Raw genomic sequence first — 19,701 nt, forward strand, 5'->3', positions numbered from 1 at the left:
TGTGTGTGTGTGTGTGTGTGTGTGTGTGTGTGTGTGTGTGTGTGTGTGTGTGTGGATATATATATATATATATATAAAAGAGAAATAGCAGAAAATCAAAGATACTGTATGTTGCTATAGAACCAATGCCACTGTATCACCTGGTGTGTCCACCAGAGGGCACTCTCTCAAACGCTCACATACTGATGTCATTGTCTAACAGCCGTTATCAGTCAGGATCTAAAATATGTTTTCTTTGTTTTTACAGGTTTTCACCACTCATATCAGGAAGATGTACAGTGTGATGCTTCCTTCTTTGACCATTTCCATAGTTGTTGGCCTGCATTTGGATGTTGTCTTAATAAACTTTTTCTTACCTGCAAATTTTTCTTCACTTCTTGTTAAAACTTTTTAGACTGTATTCTAAATGATGTTTATTGATGTGATGGTAAATTCACTTCTTTTCATTTCAGTCCTACATGTGGTTTATATTTCTAATAGTCTTTTGGGTATGGCTGCAAAAAATAGCTTTATTTTAATTATATCAGTAGCTTAACTACTAAATATTTTTGTTGAAATTTAAATACTACTTAATTTATTGCATTGAAATATGACTTTGAAAACCATTTTTTTTGAATTTGTGGTTAGAATTTCTCATTTTGTTAAATTCTCAATAGTCAATTTCAAAAACCTCCAGTTTGGGATTCTCAAATTCAGAGATAGCAGGCCTATTCATGTGCCTAATATTATTACAGTAGCCATCCAGACTTGATTACTGACATCCAAAAAATTTTTTGTAAGAAACTAACACTGAGGTGTCTTCACCTGATGTCCGTGCAGATTCTCAGTCATCCAGGTCATAGTAAGCTGAAAAACGTAGAAAATCTAGTGGACTTGGTTTTAGATAGAAGACGTTTCACCCCTCATCTGAGAGGCTTCATCAGTTCTGTTCAACTGGTGTTGAGCCGGAAATATTTATTCCCATCCGTGGTGTTTCAGGCCTTTGATTTCCAACAATGTCCCCTAATGACTGATATGTTGTGATTCCAGTCTTTTGGTGGCCACCAATGTCCACTTATGACTGAGTCATCATAGCCCGGTATCGGTGAACGTCGTTACCTGTCTTTGAACCCTCACCTGTGGCCCGACGCCTATTGTCCTGGTGTGAATTAGGGTGGGAATGCAGAGCTCTCAAAACAGAGTTATAGATGGATGACAAGCTGTGTCTTAGTTCACCACCCCTAATTAGTGAGGGGTGTTCTATTTCGACAAAAATAGCTTCCTTCACTCCAAGTTTTGTTTTCACTTATATTAAGACATAATGGATACAAAAAAGCAGGGTTTGCACACCCAATGAGTTGCTTCCTTGGAGTTGGATCAGGATATCATGCATGAACCCAGGGGCTTTGGTTGGGCATCATCTTCTTTACCTTCACTTTTCTCTACATCACCATGCATTCTTGGACTTAAGGCAATACTAACATCTTCACTTAAACGGGAGGAAATTGTCCTTCCTCTTGCCTTTTCATCTGCTTTTTATTTAGACAATTACTAAATCTTATACAACCACCACTGGAACTACGACTGTGCAAAGTGAAATCCTTGTGCAGCAACTTAACGCTGTAGACAGTTAAGCCATAAAAATCTCTTGTTTCACAAGATTGTTAATTACACATAGGTGTGTTTGGATAAAAAGATTCAATAAAAAATGTCTTTCAACTAAGTTTAAGCCTCTGGATCTTCGATACAAAGTGATCACATCAGACAGGCAGGCTGGGGCAGAGTCACATGAGCGGTTGAGTCACCTGACCAGCATCATAAAAGAATCAACAAGCTCCTGCGTCTGCATTGCGGAGCTCATCACATTCAGATTTGTTTCACCTTCCAGTCAAAAACAGCGGAGTCATGCTGTTCTTAACTCTGTTCTTCGTGTCTTCAGGTAAAGTCAATAAGCAAAGAAAAGTATTTATCGTGTTTTACATACTGTATTCGATAACATTTCGACAGTTTTCACATCATAATGACGACTAGCGGTGTAAGTAGCGTTGCTAAAGTGCGTTTCAATATCAAAACACGGAAATGTTTCCAGTAGTGTTAGCTTTGGTAAACCATTCGGGCTGATAACGATGACGCTGGCGTACTATAGATATTTTTATAAGGAGAAATCAGATGTTGTTCTCATAAGTTTGTAATTGTTAATTGAATTTTGATCGTTGGCGGTTGATGTTTGAAGGCGTTGTCTTTAGCCCACTCGGCTAACGTAAGTACGCCAGCTAGCGCTAGCTAGTTGACTGACTAGTTAAATACATCACTACGACGTTTTCTGTAAAGTTAGGGCGTTGAAAATCCAATAGTATTTATTTGTGTAACATTATCGTCAAGTTAGTTACCCGAGCAGTTGGCTAACTGGCACGTTCATGATCACTTGTACTGTGATTTTATGTAGGTACAACTTGTTTTGTCATGTGAACAGAAATGTGCTTTGACCAACTAGCCTACCGTTAGCTAACCAGCGTTAATGTACCTGGTCAGCTGAGCCTGGTTTGGTTTCTCGAAGAAGTTTAGATCGATTCTCCAATTAAACCAGTGTCTTTCATTTCAGATTTTCGGTAACATGTCTAACTTTTAAGTTTTGTTTTCAGTTTTTGTTCCTTCTTTGTACAGGTAACTGTGGCGTTATCTTTCTGTATGTGCAGGGTTGCCACTTTGCTATCTTATCTTTATGTTGAGACAGCACTGGGGCAGTGAAGCCAACAAACAAGTTACTGGGTCAATGAAACGGCATACCTTTACGACAGATAGGGAATTTATAAAGTACATATTTTTGGCTTTGTTTTGTGGCAGTTGAAATATGGATAAGAAATGATCATGGTTTACTTATTATCAGAGTAGAATCTATGGTTAATTGCCAATATTTGGTTGTAAATCTTGACATTTGTACTTTTTGTGTTTAATGCTCAAGTTTGACTTCTTTTAAAATTGATTTCATGTAATGCTTCACTTTACCTTCTTGTATGTGCTTGTTGCAGGCATTCCTTTGCTGTGTGTGTGTGTGTGTGTGTGTCACAAGCTCAGTAATAATCATTGCTTAACAAATGTTACTTGCTTTCTGCTAATCTTTGGTTTTTGGGTTAGACAGTTTTGTAGCCTACTGTTTCACTGGTCATTTGCCGTTTATCAATGAATCGGAATCCTTTTTACAGTCTTTTGGTGTCATGTGATGCTGATTCACTCACATTATGATGAGCTTTTGTTTCAGAATCACACTTGCAGGACATGAGACAAATGTAGGCCTGTAATGCAGATGACTCAGCACAGTCTGTCTGAACAGCTTGGTTGTTTTTACTGTTCATGTCACTCTAGTGGTGTGGGAGTGACTTGCCCACACTGGAACCCTGTAGCTGGTGTTTACTGGGCAGCTAATATTCTCAGTAAGCTGTTAAATTAGCTTGTATTTCCCATTAAAGCCATGTTTATCTTGGCAGCATGTTAACATTTCCAAAGTGTTTTTTTTTTTTCTCCCCCCCCTATCTGAGATGGAGTTAATGTGCCCCCCCACACACACACGTACACACTGAATAAGAAAGTAATAGAGAAAAGAGGAAATGGTGCTGCATCATTTTCTCACTTCAGTAAAATGGAGAACGACCCCTCCCACCTTTTTTGCATTGGGTCAAAGAGTTTTATCTGCATAACAACATGACTACCCTCATCTGCAACTGTATGTAAATAATAAATTCCCCTTGTGGTGTGTCTTCGTTGTCTGTAGCATTCTGACCAGTGTTGACTGGCTGGTTTTTGATGAGTCATGCCAGTTTTAATGACATATACTAATGTGACTTGGCAATTTGACCAGATAGGATTTGGTGTGTTTTTGTTTTCTTTTCCTCTCCCTGGAAGGTATTTACCCACAATGACTAATGTTTGCTTCATAAAGCAAGCACAATTAGATTTGATTGTTTTAGCTAGGCTAGACCACCTGACACAGCAGATGATTGAATCTAAAACTAACAGGCAGGTGACTGATAAGTGCTTTTCTTGGAATGTCCGAGTGACTAGTTCCTAAACTGGAACGGCATAGCTGCCACTCTGAAAAAAAAATCCTGGCTATGCCGGTTCATTTTAATCAGCATCTTAAGAATCAGCTGACAAGGTTTAGTTTGACCTTTCTTTTAGCAGTTGTTTTTAAGGTTAAGCTTGCCAAAAGTGAGTTCCTTAATGTTTTGAGGAAGTATGTCAGACTTGAATTTCTCCTGTTGATTGTCACTGGTCACCAGGCAGAGATCGAAAGATGTAGCAAAACAATAGTGTATACATTTAGCTCAGCTGGAAATTCATTCTGAGAAAATACTGCTTTCTGCATGTAATTTACAGTGTAGATGAGTTGTTAAAATGTCCTTCTATGCTTTTTCCACTTCAGTAAAATGGAGAACAACCCCTCCCCCCTTTTTTGCATTGGCTGTATTGAATTGAAAGTGGCTGTAGGAACTGAATATTGAATTTGAAAAACTGTTTTTGCTTGTACATTTTCCTTTTTAAGCTGAAATAACATATCCGAGGATATGGTTTTGTCATATGTCTGAATTCTGTAGTAAAGGTCTGTCTCAAGTATGAAATTTGACATCTCCATACTTGACAGCGGCGGCCATCCCTCTCCTGGGCACTGAACAATGTGCTCGTGGGCCTCCCTACTGGTGTCAGAATGTAAAGACTGCATCTCTGTGTGGAGCTGTGACTCATTGCCAGCAGAATGTGTGGAACAAGCCCCAGATGGTGAGACTCCACATGTTATTTTATAGAAGTCACAAGTGCCTTCAATATAGCTTTCTTTTGTTTATCCTAAACATGGCAATCCCTTGTGGATTCTTCTGAATTGAAATGTCCTAATAATAGAAGTTTCATGTATTTGTACACTTGGAAGTATTTCTCACTATGAAATGTGTGTGGTATTATTGTCTGGTTTCAGAAAACGGTGCCATGTGACTTGTGTAAGGAGGTGGCGATTGTGGTGGCGCAGATACTGAAGGACAATGCCACTGAGGTAAAAGTAGGAGAAGAAATAATTCACTGTATGTAAATGAGCTCCTGCAACTTTACGTCACTTCTTTGGAAGACTAATATCTGGTTATATTTCTGTGATTGCAGTCTGAGGTTCTTGGATACCTGGAGAAAGCTTGCCAGCTCATACATGATAAAGATATGACGGCAGAGTGCAAGGAGTTGGTGGATGATTACTTCCCTATCATCATAGGAATCATTACCGGAGAACTGGTGATTATAGTCAATCTGTCTTCCAAATCTTATTCTGTTTTAATTTTAAAATGAGATCAAAAGCCAGTGGGAAGTGCAGCAACTAGCTGTAATAACATTAGTTTAGAGCCATCACAGGTTAGTGTTTTTTTAATTGTGCAAATACAAGGTAACCATTTGGAACCATATCAGATGCTTTCAGCTAAGCTGTAAACAAGTTTTGCCAAAGATCTTGATGGAGTTGAGTTTGCATTTCAATTTATCGTTTGACTTCATTTAAGACTCTTTAAGTAAATGGTTCATCTGCCCCTCGGCATCAGAAAAGGGAAAGCAGAAGTGGCTGTGAGCAAAGTGCAGTCAGCTGAATAATGACTATTGATGGGGAAATGAGTCAAAGTCTAAAGGGAACAGAGCCATCACTGTGTAATACTAAACCACATGACTGGGAGAGCTTTCCTTGTTTCAGCTCTCACCTGCTGCATCAACTGTGGGAAGAACAAAAGACTGGTTTTATAGGCTTTGTAACAAAACATGACTTTGGTTTATATCTTCAAGTTGAATTTCTTAAGCTTATTTGATTGTGTGATTTATCCAGGTTTTAAAGTTGGTATATATTTAAATTCTGTTTAGAGATAACATGCACAAGCTTCAAAATAAAGCATATGACTATAAAATACCCAGTTCTTAAACTATCTTAAGCCCTTTTCAGACATGCCCTGGAACCCTGAAATTATCTAGACTTTACTCGGGTGAGCTGTGTGTGAGAACGTCAATGTCCGAGTCGGTCCACCCAGACTTAAGTGGACTTTACTCTGCCAGCTTCCTAGTACAAAGTCTGCATAATGTCCGAGTAAGCCCATGTGAGAAAACTGGTGCGTATTGTCTGGGGTATTCACACTGCACTTATGGGTGTGTTGATGATGTTCTATCATGTGACCGGCATGAAACTGAAAGAAAACAAATGTCCGACAGTGAAGAAAAACTGTCATTTTTAATGAAGGTACAAACAAAAATATCTAACTGGAGACACAATGTGATTCCCCACCCCCCAAATAAACCAAACGGATTATTTCCAGCAGGTGAGAACGTCTGACATGGACTATCTCCTGTTGTGTGCTACATGTGTGGAAGGGCAGACCTGATTCCACAGGCAGTCCAGAGTTCATGTGTGAAAACTGCTTTAAAGTGTGTGTTTTGTTTTATTTATGTTAGGAGGATCCTGGTGTGGCTTGTGGTGCCATTGGGCTGTGTACATCTCAGCAGGCAGCTCTGGCTAAGGTTCTGGCTAAGGCTCAGGATCCGGAACAGCTTATGTCCAATGAAATCCCTCAGGTTGACCTTTCCCAGCCAATGGTTCCTTTCCTCCTCAATGTCCCTGGACTGCTCTATCCCCAGGAGAGGCCCAAGCAGGAAGCCTCCAAACAGGAGACTCCAAAGCAGGTACACCATAACTCTCCCCCCACAGAAACGGCAACATGTCATCTACTGGTGATAATTATTGTCTTCATTTGGCTGCAAATCTTCCTTGTAGGAAACTGATACTGTGTGCGATGATTGCGTCAAGTTTCTAACCGATCTTCAAGCGCAAGCCAAGGCCAACGCCTCATATTTTGACAGTCTCATTAAAAGTTTTGAGGAACAGTGTGACCAGCTTGGAGAAGGCTTGTCTGACATGGTGAGAACCTCACAAGATTGGAGGAGTTTTGATTAATAAACCTTTTTCTTGCTGAACATACTGTATATTAACATTTTCCCTTTATTGCAGTGTAAACAGTATATTAGCCAGTATGGTCCCGTTATTTTCCAGCAGTTCATGTCCATGGTGAGTCTTCTAACCTCCTACTCAAAGTTCAAGAAAATCTTTAGTTTTGTGCATATTTAAACCTAAATAACATGAATGTCATTATGTTCCAATAACGAACTGGTCATCACCAACTAATGGCTGTGGTAATTTTTACATTTGGGTGGTGCTAAGCCCATATCAAGCACCACCTGGCCTGCTGACTTAATTGTATTTACACCCTTCAATTCCTTACTTTCTCTTTTTATTTTCTTAATTTCTGTTGACTTTTTCAGCCATGCTCCTCCTTTACTTTTCTCATGTATAGGCTTTATTCTATACATAGATGCAGCCTGCAGAACTCATGACAATGAACTGAGCATTTAACAGCCTGAGCAAGACATCCTGGCTATACTAACATTTTCTAATACAACAGATCTCTAATCAATATCTATCTAACTAAGAAATTACCTAACACATGTCTGTTCATGTTGTCTTGCTTTGTTTTCTCCTGCTCTGGGTTTTGTGTGCTGCTCCCCCCAGGAACAGGTAGGTCTCTATGTTCTGCCAGTAGCTTCTTAACCCTTAGTCTTTGCTTTTTGTGCTGTCCTCTCAACTAGCACTATTCACCTTACACTGTAGAGGTACACATAAATGATGTAATTATGACTTGAACTACATCAGCTCAACACTCTGCTTGGTTGGGCGCTTTACGCTTAAGTGGCTGTTACTACAGGGAAGGGCTACGTTTATGTGCTGGTTTTTATTTTTGGGTTTTTTTTTTTAATATATAAAGTGGTTATCCTCATCAAAAAAGGCCCTTTTTTTTGCCAGTCTGTGTATGTGTTACAGTGAATCTCATAAATGAAAACTGCGTTCATATCTTTTTGCATAGTATCATACAAATTTCTGCACATTGCATGGATGATAATGCTGTGGAATGTTGGCAGCTTGGCAAGGTTTGCAGCCCTTTGCATGTGTCCTCATTATTAATTGTCTCTGTCATCAGCAACCCAAGGATATTTGTGTTGGCGCCGGCTTCTGTGCGGCCGCTATGAAGAAGTCTGTTCCCATGCTGAAGTTGGAGGCTGCCAAGAGGGTACCCACTGCCAAGGCTGTACCCGCTGTCAAACTTGTCCCTGCCACCAAAGTGGAGTCTGCTACTGACAAGTCTGCTAAGGTGAGGTGTGGTGGGCAGCTGACTGCTGACTTGTCAGCACCTGATGTTGATACAGAATTGCGCAATGTGACACAAGACTTTACCTCTTTGTGTTCCAGCCCATGGTGCGTGTCCGTCAAAACCCAAGTTGTGCCATCTGTGAGTTTGTGATGAAACAGCTGGAGAGTCTGTTGGAGGATCAGACAACAGAGGTAGGATATGTGCTACTAGAGAAGATTTAACTGTACAAAGTTGGTGCAGTTGGACTGAGCTCTGATGTCAAGCTGACCCATGTCTTTATCTCAGGAGCAGGTGATTCAAGCTGTGGAGAAGGTGTGCACACTTCTGCCCTCCAGTCTGAGTGAACAGTGTAAGAGTCTGATTGAGGTATACGGCGAGGCCATCATCGAACTGCTGGTGCAGGAGGCTGACCCCGAGTCTGTGTGCACAGTGTTGGGACTTTGCAATAATGCCAGACGCGCATATGTCCGTAAGTCCTGACTCTTCAAAGCCATGTTGAATGCTGACAGCTAAGTTTTGCTACCATCTCTTTCATTTTTGTCCCATGCTTTTATATCACCTGCCTATATTCACATTCATGATGTGAGGGTTGTTTTTTTTTTTTCTTTAAGTTTTATTTGCCTCTGTGAACCCAATGGTGTATTTCCTCAAAAGGGTAATAACACTGATTTTCTGCTCTAATTCTTTGCAGCTGCACTTGACCAAACTCGCTTTAAAGCTGGTGGCTTCTGTGAGGTGTGCAAAATGGCTGTCAATTACATAGAAAGAATTCTGGAGAAAAATGCTACAGCATCTGAGATTGAGGAGGCCGTGAGGAAAGTGTGCCTCTTCCTGCCCGACTCTCTGCAGAGTGAGGTGAGTAGTTGCATCTTCTTACCTTGAGTAACTTTTATCTATTCTCATGTGACAACCCTAGATTAACCCACTGTGTTTGTCAACAGTGTGACCAGATGGTTGAACAGTATGAGCCAGCGCTTGTCCAGTTGTTACTCCAGATGCTTGATCCAGACTTTGTGTGCATGGTAAAGTGTAAACTAGATTATTCTGCAACTAAATAAATCCTGATTTTACAGCTAATGTCAATTTACCTCTTTTGTGTGTAAATTGTTTAATAATGGACAATAAATTTAATATTTGCATTGCACTGCAGGCCTGCCACCCAGTTTAGTAATTGAGCTGTGTATGTATATGTAACAGAAAGTGGGAGCCTGCCCTGAAGCTGTGCGCCGGCTGCTTGGAACAGAGCAGTGCAGCTGGGGACCTGCGTTCTGGTGCAAGAACATGGAAACAGCCACTCGGTGCAATGTGAGTAATCTTGTGTAGGATTTTTGAGAACCAAACATGTCATCCCCAGATATCTCCCAACTCTGATAGGAGAATATGAATTATCTTCAATAACAAATCATTGAGAAACTGTAGACACTAATGCTGCCCAATAGCACATTTCCTTCTAACTGCACTACATATTTAAACAGTTTTGTTTCATCTAACACTGGTACACAAGTTGGCTTTGTGTATAACCACTTGTATTTGTCTTTCAGGCTGTGGCTCACTGCAGACGCCATGTGTGGGTATAAAGCCAGGAAGATCGCCATACACTGACCTGTAGGGAATTAAAAACACTGTAGAACTGTCTCTTATTCTTAATTTTGGTCATGTTTTCCTTTAATAGACTCAAATTATTTTCAGTTTTTAACCTTCATGCCCTTTTTGGGGCTTTTTTTTTGTTTTTGTTTTTTTGATTTGGCAATCATTTTAGCTGTGTTACAGCTTGTGGAATGAATTTTGGCAGGAAAGTTTCTTTGGATTTCAAAAGTATAGCTACAGTGTCGTTTAGACTTGAATGTCATTTATACTTTTTTTTTTTATGCATTTTGTGGCAAAAATGTACATGTATAACAATATGAATATTTATTTTTGATATTTCAATATTTTTTCTGCTTTTTTTTTCATAAATTTCAGACTTGCTCAAACATTCAATCATTCTCAGGATTTTAACCCTTTAAATACCAGTTTGATTTGAATTATGAAATATTTATTACAAAAAAAAACACCAAAAATTTGTTGTTTTCCATATAATAAATAGTAGGAGCATGGGGGTTTGGTCTTGGATATGTCAAAGATTAGCAACAAAATTGATTTGATTGCATTAGTTTTTTTTTTTTTTATGTAAAACCAGATACTCTTGACACATTCGTGGCCAAAAATGCCCCATTGACTTCCATTGAAACCACTTTTTTTTTTTTTTATCTCACTCCCGTTACAGTATAAAACCATGTATTCTGTAATGTCAGCATTTCATTTTGAAATAAAGTAGTGATATTTGATATTTTCACCAGATTCAACCTTTTTCCCATTGTAGGCAGATACATGAAATTGTTGTATTTTTGCCATATTATGGAGCCGTGTGACTTACGAGGGGGCCCCCAAGAGGTGTGCGTGTGCGCGCGCTACGCTGCAGGATTCATTTGAAGACCGAGGGGGGTCTGCTCTCCTTCTTTGCTAATGAAATGACACCGCAGCCAAGCTGCTTGTTTACCTTTGGCTGTGAAGGCAGTCAGGTGCATATACACACTAACAGTTATTGATTTTGTTTTTGAGTACAGCAAAGGCAGGAGGCCACGTTTTTACTCGGGCACCTCTTCAAAGACACATGGAACAATCCCTCAAAACATGCGCAAACTCTTGGGGCCCCCTGGTTGTCACACGGCTCCATAATATGGCAAAAATACACAAATTTCATGCATCAGTCTACAATGGAAAAAGTGTTGAATCTGGTGAAATGGAGTAAAAATGTCATCACTACTATTCTTCAAAATGAAATGCTGACATTACAGAATACATGGTTTTATACTGTAATGGCAGTGAGGAAAAAGTGGTTTCAGTGTAAGTCAATGGGGCATTTTTGGCCACGAACATGTCAAGAGGGACTACCTGGCATTACATAAAAAAATACTAATTCAATCTAATCAATTTTGTTGCTAATCTTTGACATATCCAAGACTCTACTCACCACCAAAACCCCATCCATCTACTATTATATGGAAAATATATATTTCATAATTCACAAACGGGCATTTAAAGGGTTAGAATCCTTAGAATGACTGAATGGTAGTTTGGAGTAAGTCTGAAGTTTAAGATATTTATGGAACAAAAGGCAGAAAAAAATACTGAAATATGAAAAATTAAGATTCATATATTGTACATGTACATTTTTGCTATGAATTAGTAGTACATTTGAGATCACAAGGGTTAAACTAACTATTTTGACTGTCATGATGGAAAGGGACTGCACATCTGTTTTTTTTTTTTTTGAGGGGGGTGATACAGCAGCTCAGTCTAACTGCTTCAGTGAGCAGATTTCACAAAGCTTCACTGTCATTATGTTGCCACCGTATCAATCGTCTGCTCTTCTGAGCCCCTAGCTGTATCTGATTCCTTTATCCCCAGAAACTCAGTGTAGTAGGAATGACTGGCATTATTTTTAGTGGTATGTGTGATGCTTTACAAATTTCTATTTTATAGATGGAATGTGTTTCTTATTTTAAGGAACTAATATGAAGTTAATTAGTCAGTGAAACTATTGTCTGCACTCTAATGTAAAGAAAGATCATGTCTCTGCTTCAAATGTCAGCTGATCTGTAAATTTTTAACAATTAAAGTGATCCCAGTCCATTCAGTTTACTTTTTTTTTTTTCTTCTTTCCCCTTTTGCTGTAAACTAAACCCAGCCCAGTATTCTTATCAAGCTTGAGAAAAGCCTTCTGGCCCCTTGTTTGTTACAGAAGGGCTATTTGTGCAACCTCAGCAGTCATGTCTAGGTCTTTTAAATAATTCCCTGGACAATACACAACTTTCTGAGATTAAAGATGACTTTAAAAAAAAAAAAAAAAAAAGTCAATTCTGAGAGAATAGTCAATTTGTTTTCCCCCCAAGTGGCCCAAATCCTCTTCCATACCTTTTCGATATCAATACAAAACATTGCTACAGTAATGTAGCACTTTATTTGTAGTTTGAGAAGTAATGCTGTTAATAGTCTAAATTGCAAAGATGCAATACTTAATGCCCTTTAAACTCTATTTAAAATGCATACAAGACATACTGTTAAAAAAAAAAATCCAAGGTTACAGTAATCACTTTCAAGTGAACACTGAAATTGTGATCAGTCCAAGAGTTATTGGAAATGTTCTGTTTAAAGCCTGATCAGTTCAGTTACAGTATTGTTCAAAATAATAGCAGTACAATGTGACTAACCAGAATAATCCAGGTTTTTAGTATATTTTTTTATTGCTACATGGCAAACAAGTTACCAGTAGGTGCAGTAGATTCTCAGAAAGCAAACAAGACCCAGCATTCATGATATGCACGCTCTTAAGGCTGTGCAATTGGGCAATTAGTTGAAAGGGGTGTGTTCAAAAAAATAGCAGTGTGGCATTCAATCAGTGAGGTCATCAATTTTGTGAAATAACAGGTGTGAATCAGGTGGCCCCTATTTAAGGATGAAGCCAGCACTTGTTGAACATGCATTTGAAAGCCTGAGGAAAATGGGTCGTTCAAGACATTGTTCAGAAGAACAGCGTACTTTGATTAAAAAGTTGATTGGAGAGGGGAAAACCTATAAAGAGGTGCAAAAAATTATAGGCTGTTCAGCTAAAATGATCTCCAATGCCTTAAAATGGAGAGCAAAACCAGAGAGACGTGGAAGAAAACGGAAGACAACCATCAAAATGGATCGAAGAATAACCAGAATGGCAAAGGCCCAGCCAATGATCAGCTCCAGGATGATCAAAGACAGTCTGGAGTTACCTGTAAGTACTGTGACAGTTAGAAGACGTCTGTGTGAAGCTAATCTATTTTCAAGAATCCCCCGCAAAGTCCCTCTGTTAAAAAAAAGGCACGTGCAGAAGAGGTTACAATTTGCCAAAGAACACATCAACTGGCCTAAAGAGAAATGGAGGAACATTTTGTGGACTGATGAGAGTAAAATTGTTCTTTTTGGGTCCAAGGGCCACAGACAGTTTGTGAGACGCCCCCCAAACTCTGAATTCAAGCCACAGTACACAGTGAAGACAGTGAAGCATGGTGGTGCAAGCATCATGATATGGGCATGTTTCTCCTACTATGGTGTTGGGCCTATTTATCGCATACCAGGGATCATGGATCAGTTTGCATATGTCAAAATACTTGAAGAGGTCATGTTGCCTTATGCTGAAGAGGACATGCCCTTGAAATGGTTGTTTCAACAAGACAATGACCCCAAACACACTAGTAAACGAGCAAAGTCTTGGTTCCAAACCAACAAAATTAATGTTATGGAGTGGCCAGCCCAATCCCCGGACCTTAATCCAATCGAGAACTTGTGGGGTGATATCAAAAATGCTGTTTCTGAAGCAAAACCAAGAAATGTAAATGAATTGTGGAATGTTGTTAAAGAATCATGGAGTGTAATAACAGCTGAAAGGTGCCACAAGTTGGTTGACTCCATGCCACACAGATGTGAAGCAGTTATAAAAAACTGTGGTCATACAACTAAATATTAGTTTAGTGATTCACAGGATTGCTAAATCCTAGAAACAAAAACGTTTGTACAAAATAGTTTTGTGTTTGTACAGTCAACGGCAGACACTGCTATTTTTTTGAACACACCCCTTTCAACTAATTGCCCAATTGCACAGCCTTAAGAGCGTGCATATCATGAATGCTGGGTCTTGTTTGCTTTCTGAGAATCTACTGCACCTACTGGTAACTTGTTTGCCATGTAGCAATAAAAAATATACTAAAAACCTGGATTATTCTGGTTAGTCACATTGTACTGCTATTATTTTGAACAATACTGTAGATGGTTTAGACAGCAGACCCCAGTTAAGCATGTTTGAGTTTGCATAGTTTCATTGTGTATTCCTGCATAAGATGTGCTTCTTTGGAACAAACATCTGGCACAACTTCACCTGCTGCCGATGTACATAGATGGAGGGGGGAAAAAATAAACTGTCAATAAAAGGTCAAAACTCCGGCCACACTTGCCATGTATAGAATAACTTGGTCTTGCAATAAAGTTCTATACACTGCAAGTGTTTGACTTTTAAGATGTCTCTTTGCTACCTGCATATTTCATTAAAAAAAAAAAAAAGCATCTGCCCCCAAATTTTTCACCGCAATTTAAATCAGTACAAAATGTTTACAGTGTTAAATGTATAAAATCTAAGCTTCTGTTAATTGAACTACTCCCTATGGAGTGTAAGTGCTTAAAAACCCACTCTCAGAAATGTACGGGTCAAGTTACGGTGGGTATAGCTCTGTGGATCACACCATGAAGCACAGCAGTATAAACAATAATGTGAGGTATGAAGGTGTGTTGGAGCTTTTTGGTCAAAAGTGGCAGTGAGAAGCTTATCTGCACTTTCTTCCACAGCAAACCAGTGGCTTCTGGTATTCATCTGCAGGGGGTGCACTGATGTTACTGTCCAGTTCCACCATAACACTGTTTAGCGGTGTTGCTTAACTGCTCGTTCAGATACAGTGCACGATAAGCACAGAGAATGCAGATCCTGTAGCCAACCCCAGAGCCAGGAAGAAGGACATGACCACTCCTGTGGCCTCTGCCAGCTCCCGATGTACTACCTTTGGGCCATAGATCATTGGTAGAGTGCCTAAGTAGCCATTAGAGAGGCCTAGCAGGCAGTTAAAGACCACAGGGTACGCATCATGGGTGAACAGCACTGTGTGGAGATGATCCCTCGGTTGATAGTTACAGTACATGAGAAGTGGGACTAAGATGGAGCGACACAGCACAAGTGCAGGCAGGACTCTGCTCTTGGGGCCTGGAACCTGTAACCAGGCTGTGGAGAGCCTGCCACACAAGTCAGCTACATTGTACATGAGGAAAGTGGTGACGGGCACAAAGTAAGTGGTTGTCCACTGGCTGCCGCTGTCTTTGTTGACAGACTGGATTCCTGAGGAAACGGCAGGGAACACCATGATAGAGATGCAGAAGACGTAGAAGACACTCAGGCCAAGCACCCATGTCTTCCTGAGGATGGGCTGCAGTGGTGGCACGGAGACTCTTCTCATGGTACCTGAAACACCTCCACCCTCGCTCATTACTCCTGGACTGCTGGATGTTGCTTCTAGCATGTAGTGTCTAGAGAGAGAGTGCAGCATGCTTTAGAACAGCTGGGACATCTAAACTCTCTGGGCACTGAGACTTTTTCTGAATTTTGGGAAGGTAAGGCATCAAAAAACTTTTTTTGTTTTGTTTTGTTTTTTCAGGCAATGGGATGTGTTCTAATCACCTGCATTTGTACATCAAAATACAGGTTTGATAGGCAGCATAAGTATCTACAGGGGAACCAGAATATCTTTGCTACTGACCTTGAATATTCCAACTTGGGAAGTAGCAGATACGTAATGATGCAGAGCAGGATGAAGATATCGGCCGTCAGGAAATAGACCAGAGCACTGTCTGTCACATCCTTAGCTGCTGCCAGGTCCACTATTGATGCTACTGCGCTCAGCGTGCCTCCCATAGCCTGGCCTGAAATAAAAAAAGGACTTCAGTTTATTGTGCAGTCAGTTAAAGAGCCCGTGGCATGCTTTTCCTTGTTTTCTGACTTATACAATGTTACAATGGTGAATTATCATTTCAGACATGACCTAAAGCTCAAAAAAATTAGGTGTGCGTATGTTCTAGTTCTACTTCTATGGAGGAGCAACATGGTTTTCACACATCTTGCAAATGCATACACTGTTTACCTATCTATGCAGGAGAAATTCATATTTATTAATGCTGCTGTGGTTCATCATGCTGGCTCGAACATGTCAGGATTTGAGGTATTGTCGAAAATGTAGCTTATTTGTCAGTGTTTTTTGTTCCTCCCGTCGAGATGCGTTTCCCCTCTTCAAAACTCTGTTTCACGTAACGCTCCGCTCAGTGGTTGTGGTTAGGATAATGTTAAGATTCAGGTTAGGGGAAACAGATTTAGAGGTACCCAAGATTAAACATTAAATGGCTGGAAATGAGCATGCTATGTCTCTTTAACAAGAGACACTTGAGCTGCCAAGTGTTCCACCAAATTTACCTCTATGTATTCAATCCAACTATAAATTCCTTTTTGCATTTACATATTGGATAGTACAGCAGAAAGGCGGCAGGAACTGAGGGAGATGACATGTAGCAACGCCCAGGAATGTTATGACTACATACGGTCATCATCCTACACTTCTAGCCCATATAAGTTCATCCATTTTCTATGCCTGCTTTTCCTGTTCTGCACTGGACAAGAGACAAATTGTGTTAAGGCTCTTTAAAGGTGTAAAGTGTTTTTAGCAATACAAGCGTTTATTCATTAATATGAAAATGACATCCCTGGGGTGAAGAAAGACTGTACCTGATATTATGGCCTGAGAGATCCTCATTGGAAAACGCCCACTGATTCCTAACACGCTGCCAGTGAAGAGGTTGGAGGCTCCACTGATGACAGCCAAACTGACCAGCGTGCCCACAAGGAACTCCATCCTGCAGCCTGACACATCCACCTTCACCAGCACCGTGGTCACCACAAACACCAGAAGGATAACAAAGAGAGACGACAGGATCCGCACGTTTGAAGACACCCTATTAACAAAACATGCACAGATGTATGGGGATTAGCAAACAGTTGGTGATCAACATAAAGACAACAAATGAAGCTTTTGCTCTGTGCTGCACTGTTTGGTCTGACTGAGTACAGAAATGTTTCCTGCTGCAGAGAAAACACTCTGCTTCATAATATCTCAGGCCAATACAGACTGATCAACATCCAGAGAGAAGGTAAAGAGACGCACAACATTTAAGACCCCAGACAGGACAAATGTGCCACTGGAACAGCCAAACAGCCAGAGACAAAACAACACAGAGCATGTGAAACTATACTACTTAGATGCTGGACACAGAGAGACTCAAGAAGAAAGTAGTCCACAGACAAGTGTGCTCTGTTTGTGTGTGCAGGGGAACTTAACCTGTTCACTAAGACATAGTTGAGTATCAGACACAGCACAGAGGGCACCGTGGAGGCAATGGACAGATAACTTTCAAAGTAGTCCTGTGAAAAGTTAGAGAAAAGATATCATTTAGACTTGCCTGAACACACACTGATGCACTCACATAAAGACAAAGTAAGAGGAAGTGAAAAGGAGAGGGGAAAATCTCACCGTTTTTTTTATTTCCTTCTTTTTGCGGTGGTTTGCTAATCAAATCAAATGAAACATTGTCCAAAAAGAGAAATTTACAGTTTTCCTGACTGTTTGAATGAACACCTGCTGTTTGGTATGTCAATTTTTTTTTTTTTTTTTTTTTTTTTTTTTTTACAAATAGCCAATCTTGTGTAAAACGGTCTCTGCTGTAATCCTCAACTATTACAACATAAAGAGTGTACTGCTTTATTGCTTTAGCGGATATATGGTGCAGATAATGTGCCGAGTTCACAGAATTAATCATTAAAATGTGAAGATAATTAAGAACATCACCTCAAAATATATATAGCGCAGTTACATTTAGAAGCCCTCTCACTCACACTGAGGTCTGAGCGCTGCTCTTCATTGCTGCTGTGACGAGTGCTGTTACTCAGCTTGTAGAGCCAGTAGTGTTTGGCTGTTATGAAGAAGTTCCAGGGGAGCAGGGAGCTGATGCCCATCAGAAAGAAAATGATGTATACTAAACAGTAAGTGTCTTCTGGACTGTAGCGTACAGCTACAGTCGCTGAGGAAGGTTTGGGCAGGAGTGACGCAGACGAACTCTGGTCCTCGAGCTCTTCATCCTCTAATGCATTATGGTCGCCAAGAGCAGTTGGAACATAGGAGTTGAGACTGGGCTGCTCAAACTCTGTGCCGTCCATTTTCACAGACAGAATAAAGGATACTCACAAAGTAAAGCTGAGTGAAAAGGGGGATGGCTGAAGCTGTGAAAGACAGGATGTCCTCGAGATCCTGTGATGCTGCAGAGCAAGAAGTCACATCAGCCAACAATACTGACAGCTATTTTCCAAATGTATCCTATTATAGAAACACATGCATCAACAGGTTTGCCACAGGAAAACCAAAAGTTAAGCCATTAAACAATGACTCATCACCATGATTCATGTGATGTGGAGTGTGACTGGAACACATTGTCATTTTCTCATTGAAGCTGCACCAGTAACACTGATTGGGGGCCTTTGCATCATTAATACTTGACAGCAGTGTGTGAAACCACAGCTCGCCCACAGTAAGGAGCAGTCCTGGTTTATCTAACTGGAATCTTGTCTTGGCAATATCTACAAACAGATAAGGCAACTAACAGCATGCATTTTTTTTCAAGGCATGTGACAGTTTGATTCATTACACTGACTGTCAGCAATCACCATAGTTTCTCATCCCACATCTGCATATACAACATCACATGTCAGTCATAAAAAAAGTGATGTGAATACCACTGACACAAACAGAAAACCAGGCTCTGCACTTGCTTGCACAATAAGAGGTTAACTACTGACGGAGAATAAATCAAGACTGGCATGACAGCACAAAGCTGCAGTGTCCTGATGAGGAACCAGTTTTCACAATTATGTTTACCCAAGAAAAAAGCTCAAAATTACACCAAGCAGTTTCATTCAAGGAAGTACTGTATGTCCCTTGTCACTAAGGGTTTTCAGTATTCGTTTGCAACATTATACTGATTGTTATTATGGTCTTCAGGCGAACAGATAACTACGTCAAGTTTGACTTGCTTGTTAGGGACACCAAGGTGTATATACGTAAACCAACATTAGCAATTACCTAACTGGGTAACGTTACCCACAAAGCTAACGTATACGACCCACAGGGTATAAGTATAAACATACCACTCTACTGAAGACTCCCTGGCTTTTGCTTCTGTCTTTTCTTGAAGCGCTACACTGACAGAAAAATCCATTTCATTGCAAACTGGCAAACGCCATTATCTAAACTGTCAATTAAAATCAAACACAGCAGTAAGACAACCAGTACGTGTCCTTCAGAATAAAACTATCTTCACAAATCTAAACCAAACCAACTTATATATCTAACGTATATTTTGCATGATGGAAACCTGAATTTCACTTACAAAATACTTTTCATAGCCCAAGATTTATTTGAAATATATTCTCAAGATCCAGACTAAATCTTAACAGTGAAAAGTGAGCAACATTATTATTCTGATAGTCAGACCGACATACCGGAAGTCATATGGTTATGCCGGACATATACTTTTCCGATATTGCTTTTCTAAAATAAAAGCACATATTCAAAAATTAAGGAAAACTGATTAAACAAACATACGTTTGTTATTCATTTTACAGTAAATTGATGTAGGCTACTTATACGCCAACAGCAGACTATATATTTTCAGTAATATATTTTCAATATATTTAAGCCAATAAGTTGTGGCTTAAAGGCATTGTAAAGGTGTAATGATTTACAAAGTAAAAGTATTCTCTTCAAATATGTATGTGTGTATATATCCATAGGTCCCACATCCT

At 39.8% G+C, this 19,701-nt stretch overlaps 3 protein-coding genes across 5 annotated transcripts in view; 2 read left to right on the forward strand and 1 right to left on the reverse strand.

Annotated features, from left to right (window-relative positions):
* Positions 1-363, forward strand: part of mrps6 (mitochondrial ribosomal protein S6) — a 4,495-nt gene extending 4,132 nt beyond the window's left edge. The window contains exon 2 of the mRNA XM_020602888.1: positions 248-363. The gene's annotated coding sequence lies outside the window, so the exon portion shown is untranslated. The remainder of the gene's footprint in view (positions 1-247) is intronic.
* Positions 364-1,798: 1,435 nt separating this feature from the next.
* On the forward strand, positions 1,799-9,803 carry psap (prosaposin). Of its 2 annotated transcripts, XM_020601931.1 has the most exons (15): positions 1,799-1,918; positions 4,619-4,752; positions 4,946-5,020; positions 5,125-5,250; positions 6,442-6,669; positions 6,761-6,904; positions 6,995-7,051; positions 7,553-7,558; positions 8,019-8,189; positions 8,288-8,380; positions 8,475-8,658; positions 8,881-9,044; positions 9,131-9,211; positions 9,387-9,494; positions 9,731-9,803. In XM_020601931.1, the coding sequence occupies exons 1-15, from the start codon at positions 1,885-1,887 to the stop codon at positions 9,764-9,766; spliced, it is 1,641 nt and encodes a 546-aa protein (XP_020457587.1). In that variant the 5' UTR covers positions 1,799-1,884; the 3' UTR covers positions 9,767-9,803. The 2 variants fall into 2 exon arrangements, with proteins under 2 accessions (XP_020457587.1, XP_020457595.1); XM_020601939.1 differs by lacking the exon at positions 7,553-7,558.
* A 4,537-nt stretch (positions 9,804-14,340) lies between these two features.
* Positions 14,341-19,186, reverse strand: slc29a3 (solute carrier family 29 member 3). 2 transcript variants are annotated; one of them, XM_020596909.1, is made up of 7 exons: positions 19,045-19,186; positions 18,089-18,159; positions 17,740-17,984; positions 17,186-17,268; positions 16,576-16,802; positions 15,560-15,722; positions 14,341-15,329 (listed from the first exon to the last, which is right to left on the reverse strand). In XM_020596909.1, exons 3-7 carry the CDS (start codon positions 17,857-17,859, stop codon positions 14,699-14,701), a joined length of 1,224 nt encoding a protein of 407 aa, XP_020452565.1. In that variant the 5' UTR covers positions 17,860-17,984; positions 18,089-18,159; positions 19,045-19,186; the 3' UTR covers positions 14,341-14,698. The 2 variants fall into 2 exon arrangements, with proteins under 2 accessions (XP_020452565.1, XP_020452557.1); XM_020596901.1 differs by having other exon boundaries at positions 17,740-18,159.
* Between the last annotated feature and the right edge of the window lie 515 nt (positions 19,187-19,701).

The sequence above is a fragment of the Monopterus albus genome, unplaced genomic scaffold (genome assembly GCF_001952655.1).
Source record: "Monopterus albus unplaced genomic scaffold, M_albus_1.0 scaffold3.1, whole genome shotgun sequence".
In the NCBI taxonomy this organism is placed as follows: Eukaryota; Metazoa; Chordata; class Actinopteri; order Synbranchiformes; family Synbranchidae; genus Monopterus; species Monopterus albus.

Bases quoted from the DNA above. Each gene is read 5' to 3' on its own strand.
- psap (XM_020601931.1), top strand. From the start codon at position 1,885: ATGCTGTTCTTAACTCTGTTCTTCGTGTCTTCAG. The intron at 5,251-6,441 runs GTGATTATAGTC...TATTTATGTTAG, and splicing joins GAATCATTACCGGAGAACTG to GAGGATCCTGGTGTGGCTTG. The intron at 9,495-9,730 runs GTGAGTAATCTT...TTTGTCTTTCAG, and splicing joins AAACAGCCACTCGGTGCAAT to GCTGTGGCTCACTGCAGACG.
- slc29a3 (XM_020596901.1), bottom strand. From the start codon at position 18,060: ATGGACGGCACAGAGTTTGAGCAGCCCAGTCTCAACTCCTATGTTCCA. The intron at 17,269-17,739 runs GTGAGTGAGAGG...AACTTTTCACAG, and splicing joins AGCAGCGCTCAGACCTCAGT to GACTACTTTGAAAGTTATCT. The intron at 16,803-17,185 runs GTTAAGTTCCCC...TTTTGTTAATAG, and splicing joins AACTATGTCTTAGTGAACAG to GGTGTCTTCAAACGTGCGGA.